Here is a 24,663-nt window from a genome sequence, read left to right as displayed (position 1 = left end):
TTTGAAATATGTACACTCTTGGACATAATAGCTAGTCCAAAAAGGTAACCATTTAATATATATTTTCTCAAAGTGTTTTGTTTTTAGTGTACACTGATATCCTTAAAAAGCTCCAGCAAAGGTGCGCGCACGAACGAACGCTCCGTGCGTACTCGTACTCGTGACATTACGAGCAGCATTTCTCACACAGCTCGGATACCCGCATGTGATAGTGCACGCATCCAGCAGTGCATGCATTCAACGGTCAGTGCGACTGCGAGGTAGCGTAAAACCAATTTACAGTCGCGGGAAAGTCTGGCGGTGCAGTTTGTTATCGGGCTGGTGGTTGAACACAGAAGCAGCATCAAGGAAGTTTGAAGCTAGCTGGTGACATCGAGTGAAAGCCAAGTGAGCTAGTTGAAGCCGAATATAGTAAGGCAATAAGTTGATTAAGTTATGAATAAATTTTAAATAGAAGCGAGAATAATAAACGACCTTATCTTGCACGGAAAAAAAGCCAAGACTCAAGACCTACTCAAGTCAAACTTAAAGTCAAAATATTTGAAAAACAAGACAGAGAGTCAAGTCTCATCTCAAGACACCGGTAACTTGTTAACAGTTCAAACTTAAACAGATCAGAGAGGGGGGTCAGAGCTGAGACTGAGTGAGAGATATTTGCTACGAGTACGAGTACGGTATTCCCACGACGGATTATAACTTAGACAAGTTGTCGATTTATTAAATTTTAATTTTTAAGACGTAGATAGAGCCTAACCTCAGTAGAGGCGCACAGCCAATATGGGAGACTCTCTCCAATAGGGGAGACAATCTCCCACATTGGAGACTTGCTTTGCAAAAGGACAAAAGAAACAACACCAACAAAAGCATGATTTTCTCCACCCAAAATTTTGTCTCACTGAGGTCAGAAGCCCATTTGTTTTGTGTGTGATTGACAACAAAAATCCTTATCAAAACAAAAGTAGACGGTGAATTTTTAAAGTAGACGGTGAAAAGGGGTAATTTTTCATGAGGAATCTGCTTATCACATTTTTATTTGCCGCCAAGTTAATCCTTTTGCAGCAAATGTAAACAAAGGAAATTGGACCCCAAAACTGGAGACTGTCTCTGAAATTGGATACCTAAATTCTTTACAAAAGTCTCTGATATTGGAGATAATCTCCCACATTGGAGACAGTCTCCAATATTGGCCGTGCGCCTCTACTGAACCTTGGCTAAATAGCTGGCAGCCGTCTGTTTCAGGTTTTTTTTACATTTTTAATTTTTATTTTATTTCTCCTCAACCTCGTACACAGACGGCTCGCTATCGTGCAGCCACCATTAGGGGGTTAACAATGCAAAATCCCCCCAACGGGGCTCATCGATTTTTGTCTTTATTTCATAAAAATATATAATTATAAAAAGAACTATAGTCACGTATTGTATAAGTATAACCGGACACTTATGATTCCGGACGCGCATATTACTGTGTTCGAAAACAATTTTGTACCGTAAGACTTCCGCAATTCAATTTCACAGAGCAATTAATACATAGAACAGGATTGCAAAAACAAGGCAAAAAAATCTGACTTTTACCTTATCTCTAAAATGACAGAAAATGCTTAAAATATCATATAACATAGTTTTGCATTAACAATTGATATATTTTCTGATGGAAATATGGGCCTGATTTGCCGAATTTCAATCTCGTCCGCTCCTTCGATCCATTGATGAGGTGTGGTGTATTGTGGCTGATCGTCGACGGCTAGTTCTCAAGGTACCCGTGCGCGAGGTTTACCGTGAGTAGAGCCGTCGACGATCGGCAGCGCATCGATAGAACTTGATGAGCATCACGATACGAACGAGCATAATATTGGAAAGTGCCATGGAACATGCAGCTAACAAGAAAAATAAAATAAGTTATCAAACACGAATTTATTACCAAAATCTGCTCAGAAAAAAAGCAAACAAAAACTTAGAATTAATGCATGATGTGATATACATGTATAAAGAAAAAATCACACAAATTTTTTCTTACATCATTATAATGAAGAATATCTTTACCTGTCTGGCGCGCACCCGGAATCATGATGTAATTTGTCACGCACAAAAATAACTGTTTTTCGTGGAGGGGTATGCGACAAGTGCGAGGCAAAGAAATCGGTTGGTAAATTATATAAAATGATTTTATCATATTCATAATTTTCATAATATTTGGAAAAGCAAGTGCAAATTTTTCTTGATTGTATTGTCTCTAGTTGTCATTTTAAAGCACTGAAATAAAGGTGTCCGGTAATAGGATACACTGCCATACCAAAATAAAGATCATTATTCCGTATTAATTGGCCTGAAATGCACCAAAACGGAGAAAAATTAACTTAAAAGGGTGAAAAAACAGTGACTTACTTCAGCTGTCGCGCAACATCACTTCCGTTTCATCCGAACTCAATACATAAACATATGGCCATTGAGTCCCTGTACAGATCTAGCTAGAACTTCGGTATCTGTATTTGGTGAGTGGAGCCAACGGAGTTCAGCGCAACAACCAACAAAACAGAGACCAAAGCTTTGTAACTTTTAAATTTTAAGGATCTAATTTATAAAACTTGGACATAAGAGTAATCAAGTATCGCTGATCATTCTGTGTGAGTTTCAGGTCACATGACCAAGGTCAAAGGTCATTTAGGGTCAATGAACTTTGGTCATATTGGGGGTATTTGTTTAATTACCATCGTAACTTTGAAAGTTTGTGGATCTAGTTCATAAAACTTGGACATAAGAGTAATCAAGTATCACAGAACATCCTGTGCAATTTTCACGTCACATGACCAAGGTTAAAGGTCATTTAAGGTCAATGAACTTTGGCCATGTTGTAGGTAATTGTTGAATTGCCATCATAACTGGATATAGTTAATGAAATGTGGACATAGGGGTAATCCAATATCATTGCTCATCTTTCACAAGTCGTAGGTCACTTGATAAAGGTCAAATCTCATTTAGGATCAATGAACGTACAGTAGCAGCACATTACATGAATGGTGTTTTGGGGTGAATAGACATTTTCAAAGTCAGGACTGCTGCTATATTGAATCGCATAATGCAGGCGAGACTGCAAGAGGTGCTCCACTTGTTTTTACAAGCCATTCCAACACCTGAGATCTAGATCTACAGTAGATTCTATGTCTCCTGTAGACCACAAGCTTCAGTCTCTGTACATTGTTTGTTCCACTGAACCACGTTGGCTCCACTCACCAATTACTTTAATAGTAAAATGTCAGAAATCGTTAATAATAAATCCTCAGAAACACTGGTTATTCCTGTGTAGCCTGACTGTTACACTAAAGATACAGAGCAGAGGCTCTAGATGCTGTCTTGCAGAGCTGAGTAAGAGTCGGCTTTATATTTCCCTTTTAAATAAATAGGATGGGGGTGAGTAGTCCAAACACTTAAAAAGTGGATGCCTTTTTGGCTTCCGATTACTACATAAAAATTATGAATTCAATAGTTGTAATTTTCTTCAGTTTTGTTCTCTATAATATTGCTTAACACTTTAATCATAACAGTACAAAAAAATTGATGGACCTTTTCTCGTTAACTTTTCCACATGGCTGTTTAAAATTGATTGTCATGACACAAAAAGGCAACTGGGTATATTTTGAAATCAATTCGAGACAAATGTAGACTGAAAAGTTCTATAGGTCTAGATCCACATGATTTTTCTTGTAAAAGGGCCTTTTTGTTGACGATATACTCTATGGAAAGGGTAGATATTTTGTGAAGACTAAAATGTGAAATCCTAGAAATCTTTCAAATTTCTCACTTAATTTAAGAAAGTAGACATGCCAACTGGTAGACAGGCCCTATATTACATTTTAGTCTTGTTTTTTTTTCTCCCAAAAAGATATTTGACAATTTCGCTGGAAATTTCAGGTTGGATCCAATCATCCCGGTCACAATGTTTACGTCATAGCGTAACATGGGCTTCCCCTTGTAAAAGACCGCATACTGCGAGTGAGGGCAGGGTTAGTCTAATCTATTCTCCAACTAGACTCTGTGCTATAACTAAGGATGTTTGTCTTTTTTTTTAGCTCTGATTTGTGGGCACCAAAAAAAAAACACAAGCCAGGACAATGGTCTATGTAAACATTTATAAGTCAGCTTTTCCCATTAAATTAGTATTATATAATTGAAAAGGACATTGACTTCGTTGTATTAAACTTTATTTGTTTTTGTTACACAGGCTTGGTATTTGGTACTACATCCCACTGCACTGGTGAATTACACTTGATCATGTCCGACAGTGACAACAGTATTTTCTCCGAGGAGGAAGAAGAGGAGGGGGAAGAAAGCTTTCAGAAAGATAGCGATGTAGGTATTTCATGACAGTGTTGCCAGGTTGAAATGAACCATTTTCATACATGTAGGTTATTAAATTTCAATGGAAAAATGCATAGATCTGCCCCTCTCACATCCCTAGATCTACATACTATACTAGGGGGGGGGGGGGGGGGGTGTTTCACAAAGATTTAAGTATGACTTAGAGTTGTACTTAAATGCCTAGTTGCGCGCGGTATAAAAGCCATGATTGCATTGGTCAGATCATTCAAAGAGGGTGTGCACTACTGCGTATTGATCAATTAGATTGCACGTTGCATTTCAGATACGCGTTGGCATTTGAGTGCGATTTCAGTCATATTTAAATCTTTGTGAAACACCCCCCAGGGCTCTCAGTGCATATTACCAGCTGTGCTCGCCCCACTTATTTTGAATTACACCTTTTTTTGTTATGAGAAGGGAAGGGGGAAATGAAAGGCTATCATCGGTGAAAGTCCATGAAAAGCAGGCAATTGGGTACCAACTTTTTAATACAGAGTGCTGAGTTGGTTCGAAGCAATACAGAAAATGGTCAATAAATAGTCATTAACTCTACATAACCAACAATATTTTGGTCATATCGTGTATCAGCAATATATCAACATAGTGTAAATCCATCATCGAATATTCAATATTTTTCACTGGCGTACAGATGGGGGGGGGGGGGGGCTTTTGCCCCAAAACTTTTTCACGACCAAGAAGGAAAAGAGAAAAGGAAAGGGATAAGGGTGAAGTATATTATTTTCTGAATGTTATGTCATAATCTATCATTAACTTGGATTTTCGTAATAAAACTGTTAAAACTTCTGCTCGCTCGCTTCGGTTGCTCCCAACTTTTTTGAAAATTTTATGCGATAAGCCAGATGGAGCCCCCTCAAAATTTTTGGCTCGTTACACCAGGGATATTTTTCCAATAGTACAGAATTTTGATTCATTGAAATATTGCCCAGTACTATTGAGCACGTCTGACCGACTATTCTCATGGAACGATTCATTTTGTAGGAGGGTAGTCTTGTAGGGAGCGCGGATGAAGCCGAAGAGGGAGAGGAGGCCGACGACGGGGAAGAAGAACCGGAGGATGGGGAGGATTTGATGAGTGAACCACGGAGCGAAGAGGAGGACGAAGAGGAAGAGGAAGATCACGATGGGTATGACCATAGGAAGAAGACAAAGAAGAGGAAAGTGGAGAGTTTCATCATTGACGAAGCTGGTGAGTTCAAACTTGCTCTTAAATGTTAGAGTAGTGATCAATTTAAAGCTGGCTACGTCCAAATTTTTTCCTATTTCTAAACGCACAAATTCATGTTATTCTGTCCTGTGTTTCTTTTCTTTGACCGAGGATGGTGGATCAGTGGTAGAGTGCCCGCCTCATGAATGGGAGGTAGTGGGTTCGGTCTCCGGCCGAGTCATAACAAAGACTTGCAAAACGGGTCCTTCTGTATTCTTGTCAGGTGTTCAATGTATTACAATGGAGAAGGGTAATAATGGATTTTATGTTTTGCCTGCTGGAAGTTCAGGTATACCTGCTTTGGCTATCCTGGGTAAATAAAAAAAAAACGCTATCATATTGTTATGTCAAGTTTCTCCCAAGTTCATCTTATTTCTGTGGTTCGATGAGGTCTGAGTTGCTCACCTCTTGATTTTTGGGGCATGTGGTCATGGTCTATTGCTTATTCTTTCAATCAGAGGGACGTGGGTTCAAATCCCAGCCAGGGCTTGTTTTCCTTCAGCAAGAAATTTCCCCACATTTTGCTGTGCTCAGCTCAGTGGGGGTGTACCCGGCAGGAATGCCTTGTATGCACTGAGCGCTAGAAGGCAGCTCGAGCTTAAGTAGAGGTAGTAATTAAAAGTGCTCCTTGGAATAGATTATTTCTGCATGCTGAGTGTTGAATGTAGACAACAACACTACAATGTTCAGTGAGCCCTGAGAAATAAACATAAATGTAATATTTTATCACCTGACTTCACAATTAAATATCCTATTAACATGACAGTACTTAAACACTTTAAATATGTTCATTTTCTGGTGGGGTACACTAACTTTTGAGCACCACCGTAGTGCATTGTAGTGTTGTTGTCTACATTCAACACTCAGCATGAAGGTGTGCATTTTATGGTGGGGCTCACTAATTTTAGAGTACAACTGTAGGCTATATATATAAGCCTGTTATTGATTAATTTTTTCCTTTTTTTTCTGCATGAACAAGACGTTGATGATGACTACGGTGAGGATGATGAGGAAGATGAATGGGAAGCTGGAGCCGAAGCACTGATCAACAACGCTCCCACAGATTACAACGATAGCGATCAACATGGAGCCCGACGACTTACTCAGCTGTTTAGGTGAAAATAATAATAATATTGTTAATAAATAATAATAAATGCGATTTACTAGGTGCCATATCCATCTCGTGAGAGATACTCCTGGCGCACAAGTGAAGGGGGAGCAAAACAAAAATAACAAATAACAAAAAAAATCATCAGTGATAAAATGAGTTATAGAGGTTAGTTTTCAGCTTAATCTTAAATGTTTTAACCAGGGGTGTGAGAGTTCAGATTTTTATCTGATTTCAAATTTTTTTGTTTTGATTTTCAGCTTAATTTCAGCTTATTTTTGGCCTTCCTCTGTACAAAAAGTATGGGAGCTCTTTCTATTTCAGACTTTTTCAACACTCTTCAGCTTTTTTCAGATCTTTTTATTTGTGACCACTCACACCCCTGGTTTTAACACACTTGCTATCCCGGATCTGGGGCCTTTCTTGTTGTAGCCCAAACTTTCATTTGTCATGGTTTAGCTTTCAAGAAAGGGGTACCAGTCTTTCGTAAAGCAATTCCTAACTTCTGAACAGCTTTCTTACACACCCTCCCTAGTCTGCAGGCACATACTCATATTAGACACTTCAACCAATAACAGGTCTAGTGTGAAGACTAGACCTTTAAGACTCTGGCCCGTATTCTGAAGTCGGGTTTAACTTAAACTCAGGTTTAAAGTTGTGGTTTAAGTATGGACAGCCAATTGTTACATAAATCACTAATGGTAGAGATATCATATTTCAGCTCATTTGGCTCTCATATCATTCATAATTGTCTAGGAAGTATGTATAGATTATTGTCTTCACCATCGATGAATCAGGAAAGAGCACAGTAAACACAAGAAACGCACAACCTAATAAAGAAAATGATACTTTTGGCTTCCCATACTTAAACCACAACTTTAAACCTGAGTCTAAGTTAAACCTGACTTCAGAATATGGGCCAATGTCTGTGCCAAATAGTGAAACTAGTCTCATTACTTCAGACTCTGCATTATGCACTATGTGAATCGCGAAAACCACGGGTCTGTGCTGCAGACTAAACCCTCCCTGTCCCATCATTGGGTCGATTTCTATGACATTTACAGTGTATTGTGTACTTAATCAATTATAAAAATCAGCCTCGCATTCAGTCGCTACACTGTAATAGGTTCAGGGTATATGGGCTTTGATGGGGTCTGGCTCCTTTTTAAGCCCAATAAGTAAAAATTACTGGAATCTGCACTGCACATATAATTGAATGAATGGGACTGAACACAAACACCGTCTTCGTCCATTCAGCGAGTATGAGGCGGTAGTTCCGGAGCGGTTTTAGATGTTAAAGATATTAGTTGTGGTAACGATTTCATAATGAGTTCAAACAGAATCCAATAAAATGTGCAAATTGGCTCAGTACAAAATTGTGTAATTGCTGAGAAATGAGCAAACTAACATGGAATTCCATCAAATGGGTATTTTTCCAAGCAATATTATTAATACACTGTCCCACAGATGCCTTTTCACGTTAGTTATTATCAGAATCATCAGTTTTCAGTCAAGATTTTATGATTTCACAAAGATGAGTTGATTTCAATGTACAAGTTCAAGATCTATAGATGATAATATGGTGGGAATTAGCCTTGATATTAAAGGCTTATGAAATGATTGTATCCTGCACTTACTTTCTTTTACCTTTAAATTGTTAAAATCAAATTATCTCTGCTTGTATTGCAGTACACAAAAGGAGGATGAGCTCGAGGAGTATTACAAGAGGAAGTATGCTGAAGGGACCAGCACGTCGTACAGAGATGAAGATGAGCTCCCAGACTCCATCACACAACAAGGACTTCTTCCTGGCGTCAAGTAAGGTTTATTTGATTACAAATAAAGAAACTAAGTATAACACAGCATACATGATAGCAATGCAACGTAACATGACATGACACTTAGATTTAGATTTTTCAATTCCCACAATCTGATAAAAATACAGGTAATGTACAATAGCATTAAAGCATTTAAAAAGCATTCAAACACGGATACGAAAGGGCACATTATAAATACAGTAAATGGAAGAAATTGGTGAGATTAACTTATTATTTATTAGCACAAAATGCAAATTTTATATTCAATATAATTGTATAAATGCTAAATAGACAAAAAAAATCATGCATCAAATGAAATAAAGAAAAGACTGCACAAAGTGGTTCAAGAAGCCTGCTATGCTCAAGCGAATAGTTTTGGCCAGACTCAAGTAAGTAATATTTGTACACTGTGTTCTAGAAGAATGGGAACCCAGTGGTTGGATTCTTAAATACATTATTACTATGAGTTATAATGGAGAGTGGTATTATTTTGATCCCATCTCATAACGTACAGAGATCCCAATCTGTGGATGGTCAAGTGTACCATTGGTCAGGAGAAAGAGGTCGCAATCCAGCTGATGAGGAAGTTCATTGCGTACCAGAATACAGAAGAGGTAAATTTATGCCACATTTTTTTGTTGTAATTATTTGTAGTTTTATTTTCTCAGGTTAGTATTGTCAGTTTCAGAACTGCTTTCTACAACAGCCCCGTCGGCATAACATGCAATTTGTTATAATTAATATATAATTGAATCAGTAATATTTACATAATCAATAGCACAATTACATATTCACATATATACATATCTAAATAAATACGGAACCCAAAAGAATTGAAAAAAACCCAGCTAAAAAAAAAAATATCCATGAAAATCTTAACCAGTGAATCAATTGGTTTCAAAATAAACGAAACGTCACAGACACAAGATTCAGGGGGCCTTAGGGCAATTCCACCCCCCCCCCCAAAAAAGTAAACCTGTCTTAGTAGTAGCGTTGGAAATACACGAGGGCGACTTGCGATTTTGCCCTCATGACAGGACATATAGCCCCTCAAATTCCCCCAAAATGCATGCTTGGGGCGACCATTCTTTCTAGAGCTGCCCCAAGATCTGTCACAAAAAATAAATACAACAAATTTAAATACAATACTTATCTATGGCAGAATGATGATATTTGCTTTTATTGCATAATTACTTGCTACCTCTAAAAAGTAGCCCCCAAAGTTCTGCAATCGCCCCAATGTGGAAAAAAAGATTCTGCCTGAAAAATAAAAAACAATCCCTACCCTGCTTTATAGTAGCCTTAGCGTAATGTAAGTAAAGTATGTAGTGTAACCCTGCGTTTGACCTACCGGAAATAATATTTCTCTGTTTTTTGGCTCACAGAATTTTGTAATGCTCTTGAAGTTATTGATTTTAATCAGTGAAGGTGAAAATAATGATACACTTAGGAATTTCGTTAGGAAAAAGAATTCGCATTAGATTTATTGCGAAAAATGGAGAGGAGCGTTGCCCTCAATCACTATACGGATAGATATCTCCTTGTCCTGAAAAAAATGAACAAATTTTTGAAAAAATGAGTCATGTCTCTGTAATTTTTTTTTCAATAACTCCTATGACCTCACATTCTCAGCATTATTTCAAAGGTGTTTATTCATCAAGATATCGCAAGTTCATTTGAAGAAAAAAGGAAAGAACAAGACTTTGGCTGTTTGTGTGCGGAAGGTCATATTTTCTGAGTATTTTTGCAACAAACACGAATACAATTTTCAGTGTAACTTGATGTTGCCAAACTTGTCGTTGAAGGATTGAATAGTTACATCTACATTCAGGTCCTATATTAAGCAAGTGATCAATGGTATGAGGATGTTGAAGGATGTCAGTGCAAACCTTTTTTTTTTAATGATCTCTTTTCAATGCATTCACTTCAAATCAAATCCATTGTGGCAGTCGAGGGGCTGAAAGGTTACATCTACATTCAAGTCCTATAAACAGGCCCATTTAAGCAAGTGATTAGTGGTGTGGGGATGTTGAATAATTTCAATGTAAATATATATATTTTTTAAATAATCTCTTTTCAATGCAGCCGCTTCAAATCAAATCCATTGTGGCAGTCGAGGGGTTGAAAGGTTACATCTACATCGAGTCGTACAAGCAGACTCATGTGAAGCAAGCCATCAACGGTGTCGGGATGCTGAGGATCGGTCAGTGGACGCAGAAGATGGTCCCCATCAAGGAGATGACCGATGTTCTCAAAGTGGTCAAGGAGACTGCTATGCTGAAGGGAAAAGCTTGGGTTAGACTCAAGTAAGTTAAATCAAACAGTGTGTCCCAGAAAATGGGAAACACATTTTCAGTGGTAATATTTGATATGATTTTAAATTTGAAACCATAATTTGTAGTAAGGAATTTACCAATGTCCTTTGGTGGTCAGGGAGACGGCTATGCTCAAGGGAATAGCCTTGTGTCAGGCTCAAGTAAGTTAGGTTTGTACCGTTTGTCCCCCGAAAAGGAAACACATTTTCAGTGTTATACGTATGATGTGATTTTTAATTTGAAGCCATAAATCGTATCAAGGAAATTACCAAGGGTGCTAGGTGGTCAAGGAGATGGCTTTGCTCAAGGGGAAAGCAGAGTCAGTCTCAAGTAAGATTGATTTTTATGGTGTGCCCCAGTAAAAAGCAACCTAATAGCCCATTTCAGATAAATAAATCTTTGTCGTCAAACATGTCATTATTAAAATTTGAAATTTGAAACTGATAGAGTATGATCTCTCATGTTATTTGAGATCAAATATTCGCTCCTGGCAGACTACAACAATGAAAATGAATGGAATACTGACTGCATTCAGTGATTCCATATGTTGTCTCATGTCTGAAAGAGCCTTGAAGATTACCTGCTATAATTTCTGTGACAGTTGACCAGTCTTTTAGAAAACGTCTGTTGATATACTTCCATTTCCACCTAATGATTGTGTTTTATAGGAGAGGGGTTTTCAAAGATGACTTGGGCCAAGTGGACTACGTCGATCAGACCCAGAACCAGGTTATCCTGAAACTCCTTCCGCGCATCGATTACACCCGACCACGCGGCATCCAGCGCACGGCCCAGACCGCGGCCGAGAAGCGGAAGCGACGGCGTCCGGAGCAGAAGCTCTTTGACCTGGAAGCTATTCGTAGGATTGGAGGAGAGGTTACATCTGATGGTGATTTCCTGGTGTTTGAAGGGAATCGCTACAGCAGGAAGGGCTTCCTCTTCAAGACGTTTGCTATGAGCGCTATCGTAAGTCTTTGTTGCTTAAGAATGCAGTTTTTGAGAATACTCTTTTTTTTTTCCATATAACTTTTGGTTGATAGTAAAGAATGTAACATTCTTCCTAATTTTGAATGGGAAGATTCAAACCAGATGTTGTGTCATAATGTTTTATCAGTAACAGCATCATCATTGTCACCATCGTTGACATCAGCACCATTATCATGACCACTGCCCCCACCCACCACCAATATAAGCATCATCATCACCACCACCATCATCATCATCATCACCACCATCATCATTATTATTATCATCATCATCATCATCATCTACACCACCATCATCACCATCAAAATGTTCATTATCATTACCATTATAATCACCATTATCATCCTCATCACTATCATCATCATCATCTTCACCACCACCATCATTACCATCACCCTCATCATCATCACCATCTTGTCACCACCAGCACCATCCCATCATTGTCGTCATCGTTGTTTATGTTGTCATTGTCAGTATCCTTTACCATGCTTATCTTTGTTATACCAATCACAGATTGCTGAAGGTATCAAGCCCACCCTGTCTGAGTTGGAGAGATTTGAAGACAAGCCAGAGGACATCGACGTAGAATGTATCCTTTAACAATTTTCATGGAGATTGTGACCAAATTTTTTCCAGTCAGGATTACAGCTGTACTTTCCTCACCTAAAATGAGGAAGCATAATGCTACTGTTGCTATTATAATAAGTGACAGTTTAAACACAGAATTATTTGGCAAACAAAGTAAAAGAAAAATAAATAATGAAATGCTCTTTGTTCATTCTGGTTGCTTGCTTACAAGCATTCATGCTTTCTTAGCAATCAGGTAAAAAATCCTCATCACCACCTATTCATCAATAATCTTAATAATGAATTGCATTAGTGATAAATGCATTGGGGGGTTTACATGTAAGTCTTTCCTTAACCAGTTTTACCATAACAGTGGTAGCGAAGAGCAAATCAACCAAAGAAAAGAGTCACAGCTTTGCTCCAGGAGACAACGTGGAAGTGGTGGAAGGAGAATTGATCCATCTTCAAGGGAAAATCAAGAGCGTCGATGGAAATACCATCCTGGTCCTACCAAAACACGAAGATCTAAAGGTAAGGAAGTCCTTTGGGACAGTTAAATGGGAATTCAACTTTTAGAAATTATCTATTTAGTTATTTATTTATTCATTTATTTATTTATTTATTTGTTTGTTTATTTATTTCCAGGCAAAAGACAACAAGAATATGTACAAGAGGAAAAAATTACCACCGACTAGTGCCTGAGTATGACCAAAAGAAAAACTTGTTTCTGTTATGAAGCTCTCCTGACGAGTCAGGGTTTACAAATATAAAAAATAAAATCGGTATAAAATGGCAATAAATGTTTAGATGCATTACTTATTAAAACGAAGATCTTAATAATGAAGAATGTTTTGTTTCCATGTGCAATTATAATATCCAGTCAATATAAAATGTTTATGCATTAAATAAACAACGTTATGCTATTATCAGATAGTTAAGTCTAGTCAGAAAAACATATAATTAACATTATTGACTGCAACTGAGAAAGTTTTGTTTTCAATGTACCCAAATATGCCTGGGACGAATACCCTTTTTGCCATTTTATTGTTCACCAGAGTAAACAATATAATAGTTAGAACAATCAAGCGTACCGGATTATCAGAAATGACAAAAAGTTGATCTATTAGTCCATACTTGCCAACCATCCCGATTTTGGCCGAATCATCCCGATTTTTTATTGCCAATTCCGCATTACGAATATCAACCCCATAATTCCGATTTTCATTAATTTTTACATTGATAATATTGAAAATACGGCTGGAGCGAAGGTTAGACAAAACTGAAGCTTGCGGGCACCTGGATATCGCGATATCCCAAATAGCATTATTTTTCCACCAACTGAACACACTCTTGTACGTAGTTTTTCACTTTGCCTATCTCACATGGCGCGCACATTGCAGAAGCGCGTGCAAACACAGCTAGAGCGACAACACGTGTAAATACAATGCATGCTGCGACGTCGCCGGACGTCGCGATACCGCGCTGCATGCATTAAACATGTGCATAATACGTGTGCAAATGTAAGATCCAGCTCAACGATTGTCGGTCTAATGCTAATGGCCAAAGGATATAGTTTTTCCGTGGAATTTTAAAGCCAAAAATCACAAATTCAGTGTGTGGAAAGTGGATACCGTCGCCAATGCATCGTTTGGATTGTGAATGTGACTGTGATTCCGATCGTTATACAGACAGTGCAGTGGGCAGTACGACACAGTGACAGTGTAAACCCCGGGAGCTCCGGCACGCTTCGTGGCCGCGGCTCGCTTCGCGGGCTGGAGCTCCCTGGGTTATGACAGTGAGCGAGTACCGTACCAGTGCATTTGCAATTGCATAGATTCTAAGTTCATGTGTAAGTTACATGTGCATTTAGACTGTTACTAGTAGTCTGTTTTCGTGAAATAAAGCAAAAAATTAGCAAACCCAAAATTAATCAGAAATACAAGAAGGAGTATTCTGAGAAATATACAGTTATTTCACTTCTATCAATCTCATCCAAATTTTCATTCAGGATATATCCAGTTAGTACAATATTGTAAAGGAAATAGATCTACATGTTTTTGAAGACTAAAAATGTGGTACAATTTCATGAAAGGAATCCTGTTGATTTTCCTGTTTCATGCTTCATTACACTGGGACAAAATTAAGATTTTTTCTTTGTGGACAGGTAAAAGGCACTTCAAAAGTGAAGGAAAACCCCCATTTCACGTTCTAAAATTCCAAAAATTTCTAACCGTGGGCGTGGCAGGGGGGTACCCCCACACCCTTCCCCCGCAAAATGTCACACGCTCGTTACTCTGAAAAATTGATTCCTCTTTTTTTTTTTCTAAAGTTGGCAAGTATGTATTACTATGACCTACCGATGGTCACACATAATGAGTGTGCTGACTCAGTCGAGTATTCCAGTACAGTGCCTATGACATGCACATGAGCATAGCTGAGTGATGCACATTCGCTGGTACAACAGTCAATTGTGTATCTTGAAACAGCCACAATGCTTGGATTCAATAGTAGCATAAATTCCTTTGTTTTCCTGCTTTTGTCAAATGTCAAAGATTATACCCCTGTTCTTTCGATGATCGAATGTCTCAAATCAGTAATCAACATCTGGCAAACATTCAGTTAGTGTTAAAAGTAGTATTTGCTTGCTGCTTGTTGGTAAACTGATCGATGCATCGATCGTTCAAGCTTTACACCCAGGCCTACCAAATAACGGAATTCATGAGATCAAAAATAAACAATGTCCCTAGATTAAATGAATTAAAATAACCGAAGAAACAATTGACTGATTTATACTGATCAATTCATGTTGCATTTTCCATTCCAGAATTATTAATTTGATGATCTCTTTGTAATTTTTTACCAGAGTTGAGATATGTACCTTTAGTTTTATGTGTCCATTCAAGCACAAACATCTTTTTATTTTCATTTGATTAATTTATTTTTCAGCATTATGCTTGCTCATTTGAATATGTTTTTTTTTTGTTTTGTAATTTCTCCCTGAATTCTTGCTCTTATTGATTAATGGAAAAAAATGAATAAAAAAAAATAATCCAAGTTGTCTTGATTCTAAAGAGATGAATAAAACATAGTACCTTTGAAATGTCAGATACCTGCATGCACAAAATAATTCTGTTTTGTTTTGTCTTGTAAAGGATACCTTGGAGTTTCCTGCTCATGAACTGAGGAAGCATTTCAAGATTGGAGATCACGTAAAGGTCATCGCAGGTCGCTACGAGGGAGATACGGGATTGGTCGTCAGGGTGGAGGAAAATCTAGCCATCGTCTTTTCAGATCTCACTATGCACGAGGTAAGGAATTTTTTTTTTCTTTAGATATGAGGGTCCTTCCTAACAAAGAGTTATAATTGATCCAATTAACAACAACTATGGAAAGCCTGCAACATCAACATCTAAAATGCATGTATGTTCGAAATAATTTCTAGATTTGATGTATAATCATACATTTATTGTTTCCTTGAAAAAATCAGTGTGATTCTCTTCGTACCCTAAGGAGATTGTGCAAATTTCATGGAGAAAAAAATTATGTTATGGGTGGATTTCAATACAGTTGAGATTGATTGGATCAATCGTAACTCTTTGTAAGACGGGCCCCCGATAGAAACATTTGATATAAAGGTCACAAGTGAACTCATGGAAAGGTTGAGCTTGGAGGAGACTGTTATGGAAGTGGTGAAGAGAAGTGATTTGAGATGGATGGGAGATGTGTTGAGGAGGGAAGATGATGAACCTGTGAAAAGAGCATGGAATCTGGATGTGAATGGCCTAAGAGGAAAGGGAACACCAAAGATCCCATGGGAAGAATATGGAGAAGAGGGAATGCTCTAAGGTTGGTCTAAACGAAGGTTTATTTCCAGTTCGTCCAATTGCCAACTCGTCTTGTCCACTATCCACATGGTCTAATTGTCAATTTGTCCACTCACCATTTCGTCTAATAACCGATGTCACTCATTCCATCTCATTCTCTCCTTCCCGCTCTCTTCCCCACCCCTCCCCCCTCTCTCTCTTTCTCTCTCTCTCTGTCACTCGCTCTTCTAGATGAAAGTATTGCCAAGGGACCTTCAGCTATGCCAAGAGATGAGCACAGGAGTAGATTCTCTAGGACAGTTTCAATTGGGTGACTTGGTTCAGCTTGAGTAAGTATGCCTTTAATACATGAATGTTAACTGAACATAGCCATCATAAATGGCCCACAATTTCTACACGTACATCCCCCTCTTGTAAAGAACAAGGAGACAGAAAGGTAATCTTAGTGCACATGTTATCCTACGGTTGAGTTGTACTATTGATTGCATTTATTGATCAATGCAATGAATCATAAACATCAGCTCATTGATCAGATTTTATGCTTTGTGTTGTATGACCCAAATCATTGGACTCGGGACCTGTTTCACAAAAGTTGGTCCCAATTATGAGTTGTCACTAGATGGAGACTAATTTTAAATCCATGATTGTTTAATAGGGGGAGCAACATCGTGGCCATAATAGGGAAATGTAATTTGCTGACATCTTGTCATTGTTAGCAATCATGCAGAAGACTCAATCTTAAAAGTTATTTATAAACAAATGTCCCTTGCATTTGAAATTTTGGATCTATGATCACTGTATATGTAGAAATTTTCATTCACATTCTCGCTGAGAAATGACTAAAGCAAGGAGTCTCTAATAACTGAAGAATGACATTGAATAGATAAATATTCCTTTGATTGAATTTCACAATCAAATGAAGTGAAAAACTTTATGCAAGTATGTGCTTCCATTTTGATATTCTATTTAAAGATTTTTTCTTTCTCAGTCCACAGACGGTTGGTTCGATCGTAAGGTTGGAGAAAGAGACCTTCCAAGTACTCAACATGCATAACAAGGTAAACATTTAGATGAAGTGTCTTTGTTGAGATTTAATTGATGACTTGTGCTCCTTTCTTTAGTGCCTAAAGATAAGTGGAAGTAGTTGCATTAAACACTGATTTTATGAGAAGTCTATAGAATTAAGGTAAATTGTCACTGACAATATAGATTTAGATCTGGTACAGTTATATTAACTGAACTTTGTGAAATCATGAAATCTAAGCTGACAAACACTCACACTGATGATCACTAACAGAGATAAGCACATGTGGGACAGTGTGTTATTATTGCATGGCAAAATACCTGATATTTAAAGGTGAAAGACAGCAGTTGCAGCAAACAATTATTTCATGAGAAGTCTTTTAAATCAAGTTTAATCGTCAAAATATTATCATACATCTAGATCTGGTACATTAATGTAAGCTTATCTTTGTAAAATCATGAAGTCTTAGCTCAAAATCGATAATTCTGATGATCACTAACCAAGAAAAGGACATGTGGGACAGTGTATTAATATATGTAATTCCGTGCTTATTTTGCGCATTTCTCATCAAATACGCATTTTCTTGCAAAGCTATTCGGCACATATTTTGTATTTATACATACAAACACTTTGGTTGTAATTTCATTGGATTCTGTTCGAACTCATTTTGAGATCGTTACCACAATTGGTATTTGTCTTTAACTCGAATCCCATACTTATTTTCCTAATTTCTCAGCCATTACACGATTTCTGCCTGAATCTTTTGGCACATACTTTTAACTGAAACAGGAAGACACTTGGATGATCATTTGATTAGATTCTGTGCATTGTTATTCTGAAATTGTTCACCCTATCTGGCATTTGTCTTTAATTTCTATTTTGATGTAGCTTGTTCAAGTAAAGCCCCAAGCTGTTACCCGTAAGAAAGACTCCAGACATGCAGTAGCGTTGGACGCCGAACAGAACAACCTACAGGTCAAAGACATTGTCAAGGTCATTGATGGTCCGCACTCGGTAGGTCAATAGTATACTAATAATTAATGTTTATGAGTGCAATGGACAGAATACTTCATAAGGTCAACGAAGTGTAGCCGAGTTGAATGGATTATTCATTTTATCTTTCACCGATTGAAGTATTGTGTCCATTGCATGAATGAAAATAACATTCATTATTTGGTTTATTTGACACCTAAAAATAGATTCTTCTTCATATGAAATTTGTGAATTTCGATGCAAAATATGCTCATGCAGTGCGAGCTCGGTCTGTTGATTATCATGTACATACAACATGAACGCTGCAAACACAAGTGGTGGCTGCAGTCTGGTTGCGCTTGTGCAATGGACAAAATCGTATGGATCCAAAATTACACGATGAATGGATCTAAAATTGCACGATTGATGACGTCATTGTAAAATGGGCTGAATGATCAATCTCGAACAATTAATCAAATGACAAGGATCTATCTAGGTGTCATATAATTTGAAATGTATACAGAGATTCCGTCTCCAGGTTTTACAGCTGATGACCTTTTTTAGTACAGAATGATATATCCCTGTGTAGCTGATTTAGCACTGATAACATGTTCCATTCGTGCATAGAGTCATGCGTAGTTTTACAAATAGCTTTATGAAGCCTCTATTTGGTCAGAAGAAATTCATTGATATTGGTAGTCATGCAGTGTTTTGAAACTGCTATTGTAACTTGTAAGAATACCAAAATCACTATTTCCAGTGGGGCAAAGTTTAAAAAAGTAGAAAAGATAGAGTGTGTTTCATATTGATGGTTTGTTAATTTGTATTCCCAGCATAATGGTGATGTAAGGCTTAGGTTGTCATCTGTAACTAATGATCACTTGAGTTGTAGTATTTTTTTTCAGACCTGGGTTTTCTTTTCACAAAGAGTGTGACTTAAACTCATGTTTAAATGCTGATGCGTGCATGATATATAATGCACAATCATATTGATAAATGCTAAGAAGCGCGCGTCCTCTTATCATGATATGACAAAATGCGGTGATGCCTTCTATACCGCACTGACTGGGAATTTAAGTGCGACTCTTAAGTCTCATTAAAATCCTTGTGGAACACATGCATTTCACCAAAATCAAACAAATTTCTGTAATCCAAAGAAATATTTAATTGAGTGAATTTACCTGTGTGTCTTCATTTGTTTTCTTACAGGGAAGAGAAGGAGAAGTCAGACATATCTACAGGAATTACGCATTCCTGCATTCCCGTCTGATGACCGAGAATGGGGGAGTGTTTGTAGTCAGGAATAGGCACATTGTACTGGCTGGAGGCTCAAGGGTAAGTTACCTAATAGTCCACGATAGAGGAAAGTCTGTTGAACTCTTTACTATCTTGCACTGTGTACTATTTTACCTATTAGTGATCTTACTGTCTAACACACATATTTAATATTGTGTGTTTATAGTTAGGAATAGGCACATTGTACTGGCTGGAGGCTCAAGGGTAAGATACCTAAAAGTCCATGATAGAGGAAAGTCTGTTGAACTCTGTACTATCTTGCACTGTGTACTATTTTATCTATATTTTACCTGTGTAATATCTTACAAGAATGGTGTACTTCAAGTGGTCTCAAATACAAATCAGATGTAAGTGTGCCTTACCCAAGTGCACAGTTAAAGGGATGGTCTGGGCTGAAAATATTTATATCTAGATAAATAGAGTAAAATTCACTGAGCAAAATGCTGAAAATTTCATCAAAATCGGACAACAAATAATGAAGTTATGAATTTGTGAAAATAGTTATATGCACATCATCATGATTATTCATTAAGTGGGCTGATGATGTCATATCCCCTCTTTCCTTTTTCTTATGTTATTACATAAAATCATAATTGATTCACCTTTTCATACATGTGTAAATTATGTCTCCATTATGATAAAGTAAGTTGCGGCAATAAATAACTAATGCACTTAATCAGTTGTCAATCCAATTGTTTTAGTTTTTGATAGAAAATTTTTGGATAAACCTTATTTCATTTAAAAATACAAAAGAACAAGTGGGAATATGACATCATCAGCCCACCTAATGAATATTTATGAAGACATGCCTAGAACTGTTTCCTCGGAATAGTGCAAATCTTTAAAATTGAATAACTTTGTTATCCAATTTTGATCAAATTTTCAGCATTTTGCTTTGGGAAATTTGCTCTATTTATTGAGATATAAATATCTCCAGCCTGGACCATCCCTTTAACACTGAGAATCGAGAATGACAAATTTCGATATGATAAAACTTATGTTCTGTATTCCGTTCAATTTCATCTTTTCTAGAAATCGGATGGTGGATTTTCGACTGGATTTGCACCCATGAGCCCACGTATTACAAGTCCCATGCATCCAAGTGCAGGTCCCGGTATGTACATATTTTCTTCTATTTTTAGGGGGGAGGGGGTCCTCAAAGATAGAAGAAGAAAAAATGGAATTTTAAAAATCTTGAGACTTTCATAATTCTTAATGTACACATATATACAGGGCTCTCTCGAAAAAGCAGTTTTTATGTGCTGAAGGGACCACCCTGTATAAAGAAAGCATAAATGAATGAATGAATGAATGAATGGTTGAATGAATGAATGAATGAATAAATGAATTAATGAATAAATAAATAAATACATAAATAAGTAAATAAATAGATAAAATAGGATGTGAATCAGGCCAAAAGTATATAATATATACTTTTGGCCTGATTCACATCCTATTTTATATTTTCTTTATTTTAAGGGGCAACTTTTCACAACGGATTAGCTAAATCTGTAATATTGGAAATGCTTTAACATTGCAGTGAATGGGACTTTTGGGAGCTTGTTTATTTTCCAGGGCTCATTTGAGCACTTCAGGGACGAAATTACCTCGAGCCCCCATGCAATTTTCCCCTGATGTGAATAGTCTCTTACATATTCCACTATCTATAAAAAAATCCTGGGGCGATCGAGCCTCTGCTCATGCCGGACCAGCCATGTGGAATTCACTACCACAGGAGCCGAAGAACTCAAACTCTGCAACATCCTTTAAGAGCAACCTTGAATTGCATTTGTTCACCAGTAGGTACTAGGTTTGAAGACAAAAATTTTTCCTCATTTGTAATTTATCCTTTCTTGTATTTCTCTTAGTTCTCTTTACTTTTATGTTTGGCTCTCTTCTAGCACCTTGAGCATTTAATAAAAATGGAGAAGACGCTATATAAATCATTTGTATTACTATTATTCATTTATTTTATTAAAAGAATATTAGAGCCATCGTAAAACTGATTTAATGCATTAATTGTTTGGAATTTACTCCCAGGCCTAGTAAAGGTCATGATGCAACATGCAAATTGTTGATGTAAATTTTGATGTTGTTTTGACAGGTCAACAGCCTGCAGGTGGACCTGGTGGTGGCGGGCGTGGCAGGGGGCGTGTCGGTAGAGATAGAGGCCTGATTGGACAGACAGTGCGTATAACAAAGGGACCATTCAAAGGTAGGTCACAGCCTAATATTGGTTCAGTCCAGTATTCGTTTCACAGAAGACTGTCATATAAATAGAGGTGCTTCTGTAGTCATTGATCACAAAATGAATTCAAAGGGGAAGTACGCCCCAACAAAAAGTTAATTCAAATTAAAAAAGAAAAATCAAAGAAGTTAAATACAGAACATTTCATCTTAAAAGGATTTTTAAAAAGAAAGTTATGAAATTTAGTAATTTCACTCAATTTCTCAAAACAGTTATGTGATCATCTTATTCTGATGTTGTCACCCACTCACAATGTGATTTTAATGGAAAATGAATTGTGTATTGTATATATTTATATGTCCACAGGCATATCCCGCCACAAGCATGTGCTTCTTGGGACCTACGCCTTTCTCTGTACACAGAAGTTGTATATATTTATATTCTTTATGGAAATTGATTTCATATGAATTCTTGTTAACAAAAATGAAGAAATTTTGTAAAATGGAGGAAAATAAATGTTTATTTGAATTGAATTGAATGAATTGAATTGAATTTAATTAAATAGGAATTATTTTTCTCCCAATTTCATGAAGGTCATATTGGTATCGTCAAGGATGCCACCGAATCAACGGCTCGTATAGAGCTTCATACGAACTGTAAAACTATCAACGTCGACAGGAGCCGCATGAACATTGTAAGGTATGTTAAACGTAAACGCGAATAGTGGTAACGATCCCGAAATAAGTTTGAAGCCATGATGGCACTAAAATTTGTTTCTTATTTAAACATTTTGATACCATAATGGCCCTAATTCACAAAGGTGGTTCTTAAACCATCGGTTTAACCAATGGTGTCTGCAGATTTTTTGTGTAAGTTACACTTATTTACCGCGTGTATTAAAAATATCCAATGCTGAAGTGCGCTTTTGTCACAGTGCGCCAAATTGACTCCTGTTGCCATGTTTCGAATTATGGAGGAAACACTCTCAAAGTGAAAAAAAAATGATAAAATTGTATGCTATTTTATTCATGAGTCCACTGTTTGAAGAGTGGACTCATTAATTCAAAACAGTGGAGTGGACTCATGAAATGAATAAAATAGCGTACATTGTTATCAATTTTTTTCTTTCTTTAGAGTGTTTCCCTCGTAATTCGATATCATGACCAGAACATTACTTTATCTTTGAATTACAGCGATCAGATCCGAAGTGGAATGACGACAGCTTACAGCAGAAACACGCCCATGTACGGCTCTCAAACCCCCATGTATGGTACCGGCTCTAGGACTCCTATGTATGGCTCTCAAACTCCACTACACGATGGTAAGTATATGGGACTGTAGAAAATAATTTTATTCAAGAATCAGCATGACATGATCTTCAGTTTGTGGGACTGTTGAACAAATCCACCAATCAAAATACTTAATTGCAAAGTATATTGGATACCGATACCATTATTGCAATGTAAATTTTTAAGATACAGGATCAGTGATATAAATGAGGGGAAAATTGGTCCAACAGACCTGCCAACCAGTACGTTTTTTGGCATATTTAGTACGTTTTTGCGACCAATATATTTTTTCTTTTAAAAATACGTTTATGTAAAAAAAATTTACAAATTTGTGATTTATTGAGAAAAATCATCTCTATATGTCTCTATTTCATAAAACTTCTACAAATATGGTTATTAGATCAATGTAATTTCAGGTAGCTTTTTTTTTTCAATCATTTTGTTAAAACCAGGGTGAGATATACACATGTTTCAATGTTTTTTTTTCATCTGCAAGAGCAGTGCGCATTTTAGCTTGCATGCAGCTTGAGCGCCGAGATGAGCGAGTGCACCACGCATTTTATTATGAAATACACTTTTTTTGGGAAAAATACAGTTTTTTTATCACAGAATACAATTTTTCATTCCCAGAGGTTGGCAGGTCTGGTCCAAGTGTTGTATTTCTAGAGTGGAACATTTTGATTTGGGGGGTACTATTGATGCAAAGTCACACAATTGATATCAAATAAGCAGTCACATTTCAAGGCCATTTCAGTTTAAAGCTACTGAAATCATTCAATCTGATTGGCTGATAGTAAATTTGTTATAGAAATTGTGAATTTGTTATTATAACAAGTCTTTATCAAACAGGACACAGATTTTATTTTTTTTCAGATGCAGCACCAATAGTAATCAATTATTCTTTTGCTAGAAGACAATTTTTTTTAAATACTGTAGTTTATTATGTTTTCAATTTATTAAATGATTTGCAAGGACACGTAATGTCACATTTTATTATGTATTAGTTCTTATGTTATTTTTTTGTGTAAACAGGGCCTTTTAAACACATGTGTAAAGGGCAATATAAATCTTGATATTACCAGTATTATCTGTTATCATTGTTCTTCTCAACTAATCCTTGTCTTGTTTTCATTATGCCTTCACAGGAAGTAGAACCCCGCACTACGGCTCGATGACCCCGTCACATGATGGCAGCATGACCCCATCAAGATCAGGAGCCTGGGATCCCACTGCACCGAGTACTCCTATGGGGTAAGCTCTTTGATTGTCCCTTATCCTTAACTCTGGTTTCAATTAAACTCTGGTCTTGGGCCTGAGTCATTACGTCTATTTTGAAAAACTTTTAAACTCTATTAATAAAACGGGTGTTTGGAGTTGACCAGTGGGAGTATAAAGAAAACATATACCATTAAACACTTTTTAAAGTAGGCAAATTTTTATGCTTTTACCCCTATTATTGGGAGGGGGCTGATTCAGCCCCCCCCCCCCCCTCGACATTTTTCGTGATTAATCAAACGCGCAAAATTGACCTTTTACTTTCAAGTCTCGCGCAACTCTTTAGACCAAAATTGCAACCCCCCAGGTACGCGGTTCCGAAATTACGCAACCTTTCGTAAGTGCATACAGACCCAAAATTGCTCAAAAACGTGAATTCATGTACAAATACAATGCAAATAGTGTTTTTAGCCAAAATTTGTT

The 24,663-nt window shown here is 37.0% G+C and overlaps 1 protein-coding gene across 1 annotated transcript in view; it reads left to right on the top strand.

Moving 5' to 3' along the window:
• The first annotated feature begins 142 nt into the window (after positions 1-142).
• Positions 143-24,663, top strand: part of LOC129263798 (transcription elongation factor SPT5-like) — a 34,150-nt gene continuing 9,629 nt past the window's right edge. Inside the window, exons 1-20 of the mRNA XM_064100937.1 lie at positions 143-411; positions 4,217-4,344; positions 5,353-5,560; positions 6,558-6,693; positions 8,376-8,504; positions 9,018-9,117; positions 10,589-10,809; positions 11,487-11,784; positions 12,319-12,394; positions 12,746-12,903; positions 15,525-15,680; positions 16,428-16,525; positions 17,185-17,254; positions 18,109-18,234; positions 19,402-19,527; positions 20,521-20,602; positions 21,593-21,703; positions 22,270-22,375; positions 22,870-22,997; positions 24,111-24,216. Of these exons, the coding sequence (XP_063957007.1) occupies positions 4,267-4,344; positions 5,353-5,560; positions 6,558-6,693; positions 8,376-8,504; positions 9,018-9,117; positions 10,589-10,809; positions 11,487-11,784; positions 12,319-12,394; positions 12,746-12,903; positions 15,525-15,680; positions 16,428-16,525; positions 17,185-17,254; positions 18,109-18,234; positions 19,402-19,527; positions 20,521-20,602; positions 21,593-21,703; positions 22,270-22,375; positions 22,870-22,997; positions 24,111-24,216 (2,513 nt within the window). The 5' untranslated portion in view covers positions 143-411; positions 4,217-4,266. The remainder of the gene's footprint in view (positions 412-4,216; positions 4,345-5,352; positions 5,561-6,557; positions 6,694-8,375; positions 8,505-9,017; positions 9,118-10,588; positions 10,810-11,486; positions 11,785-12,318; positions 12,395-12,745; positions 12,904-15,524; positions 15,681-16,427; positions 16,526-17,184; positions 17,255-18,108; positions 18,235-19,401; positions 19,528-20,520; positions 20,603-21,592; positions 21,704-22,269; positions 22,376-22,869; positions 22,998-24,110; positions 24,217-24,663) is intronic.

The sequence above is a fragment of the Lytechinus pictus genome, chromosome 6 (genome assembly GCF_037042905.1).
Source record: "Lytechinus pictus isolate F3 Inbred chromosome 6, Lp3.0, whole genome shotgun sequence".
Lineage (NCBI taxonomy): Eukaryota > Metazoa > Echinodermata > Echinoidea > Temnopleuroida > Toxopneustidae > Lytechinus > Lytechinus pictus.
This window is presented reverse-complemented; position numbering and strand designations above follow the sequence as displayed.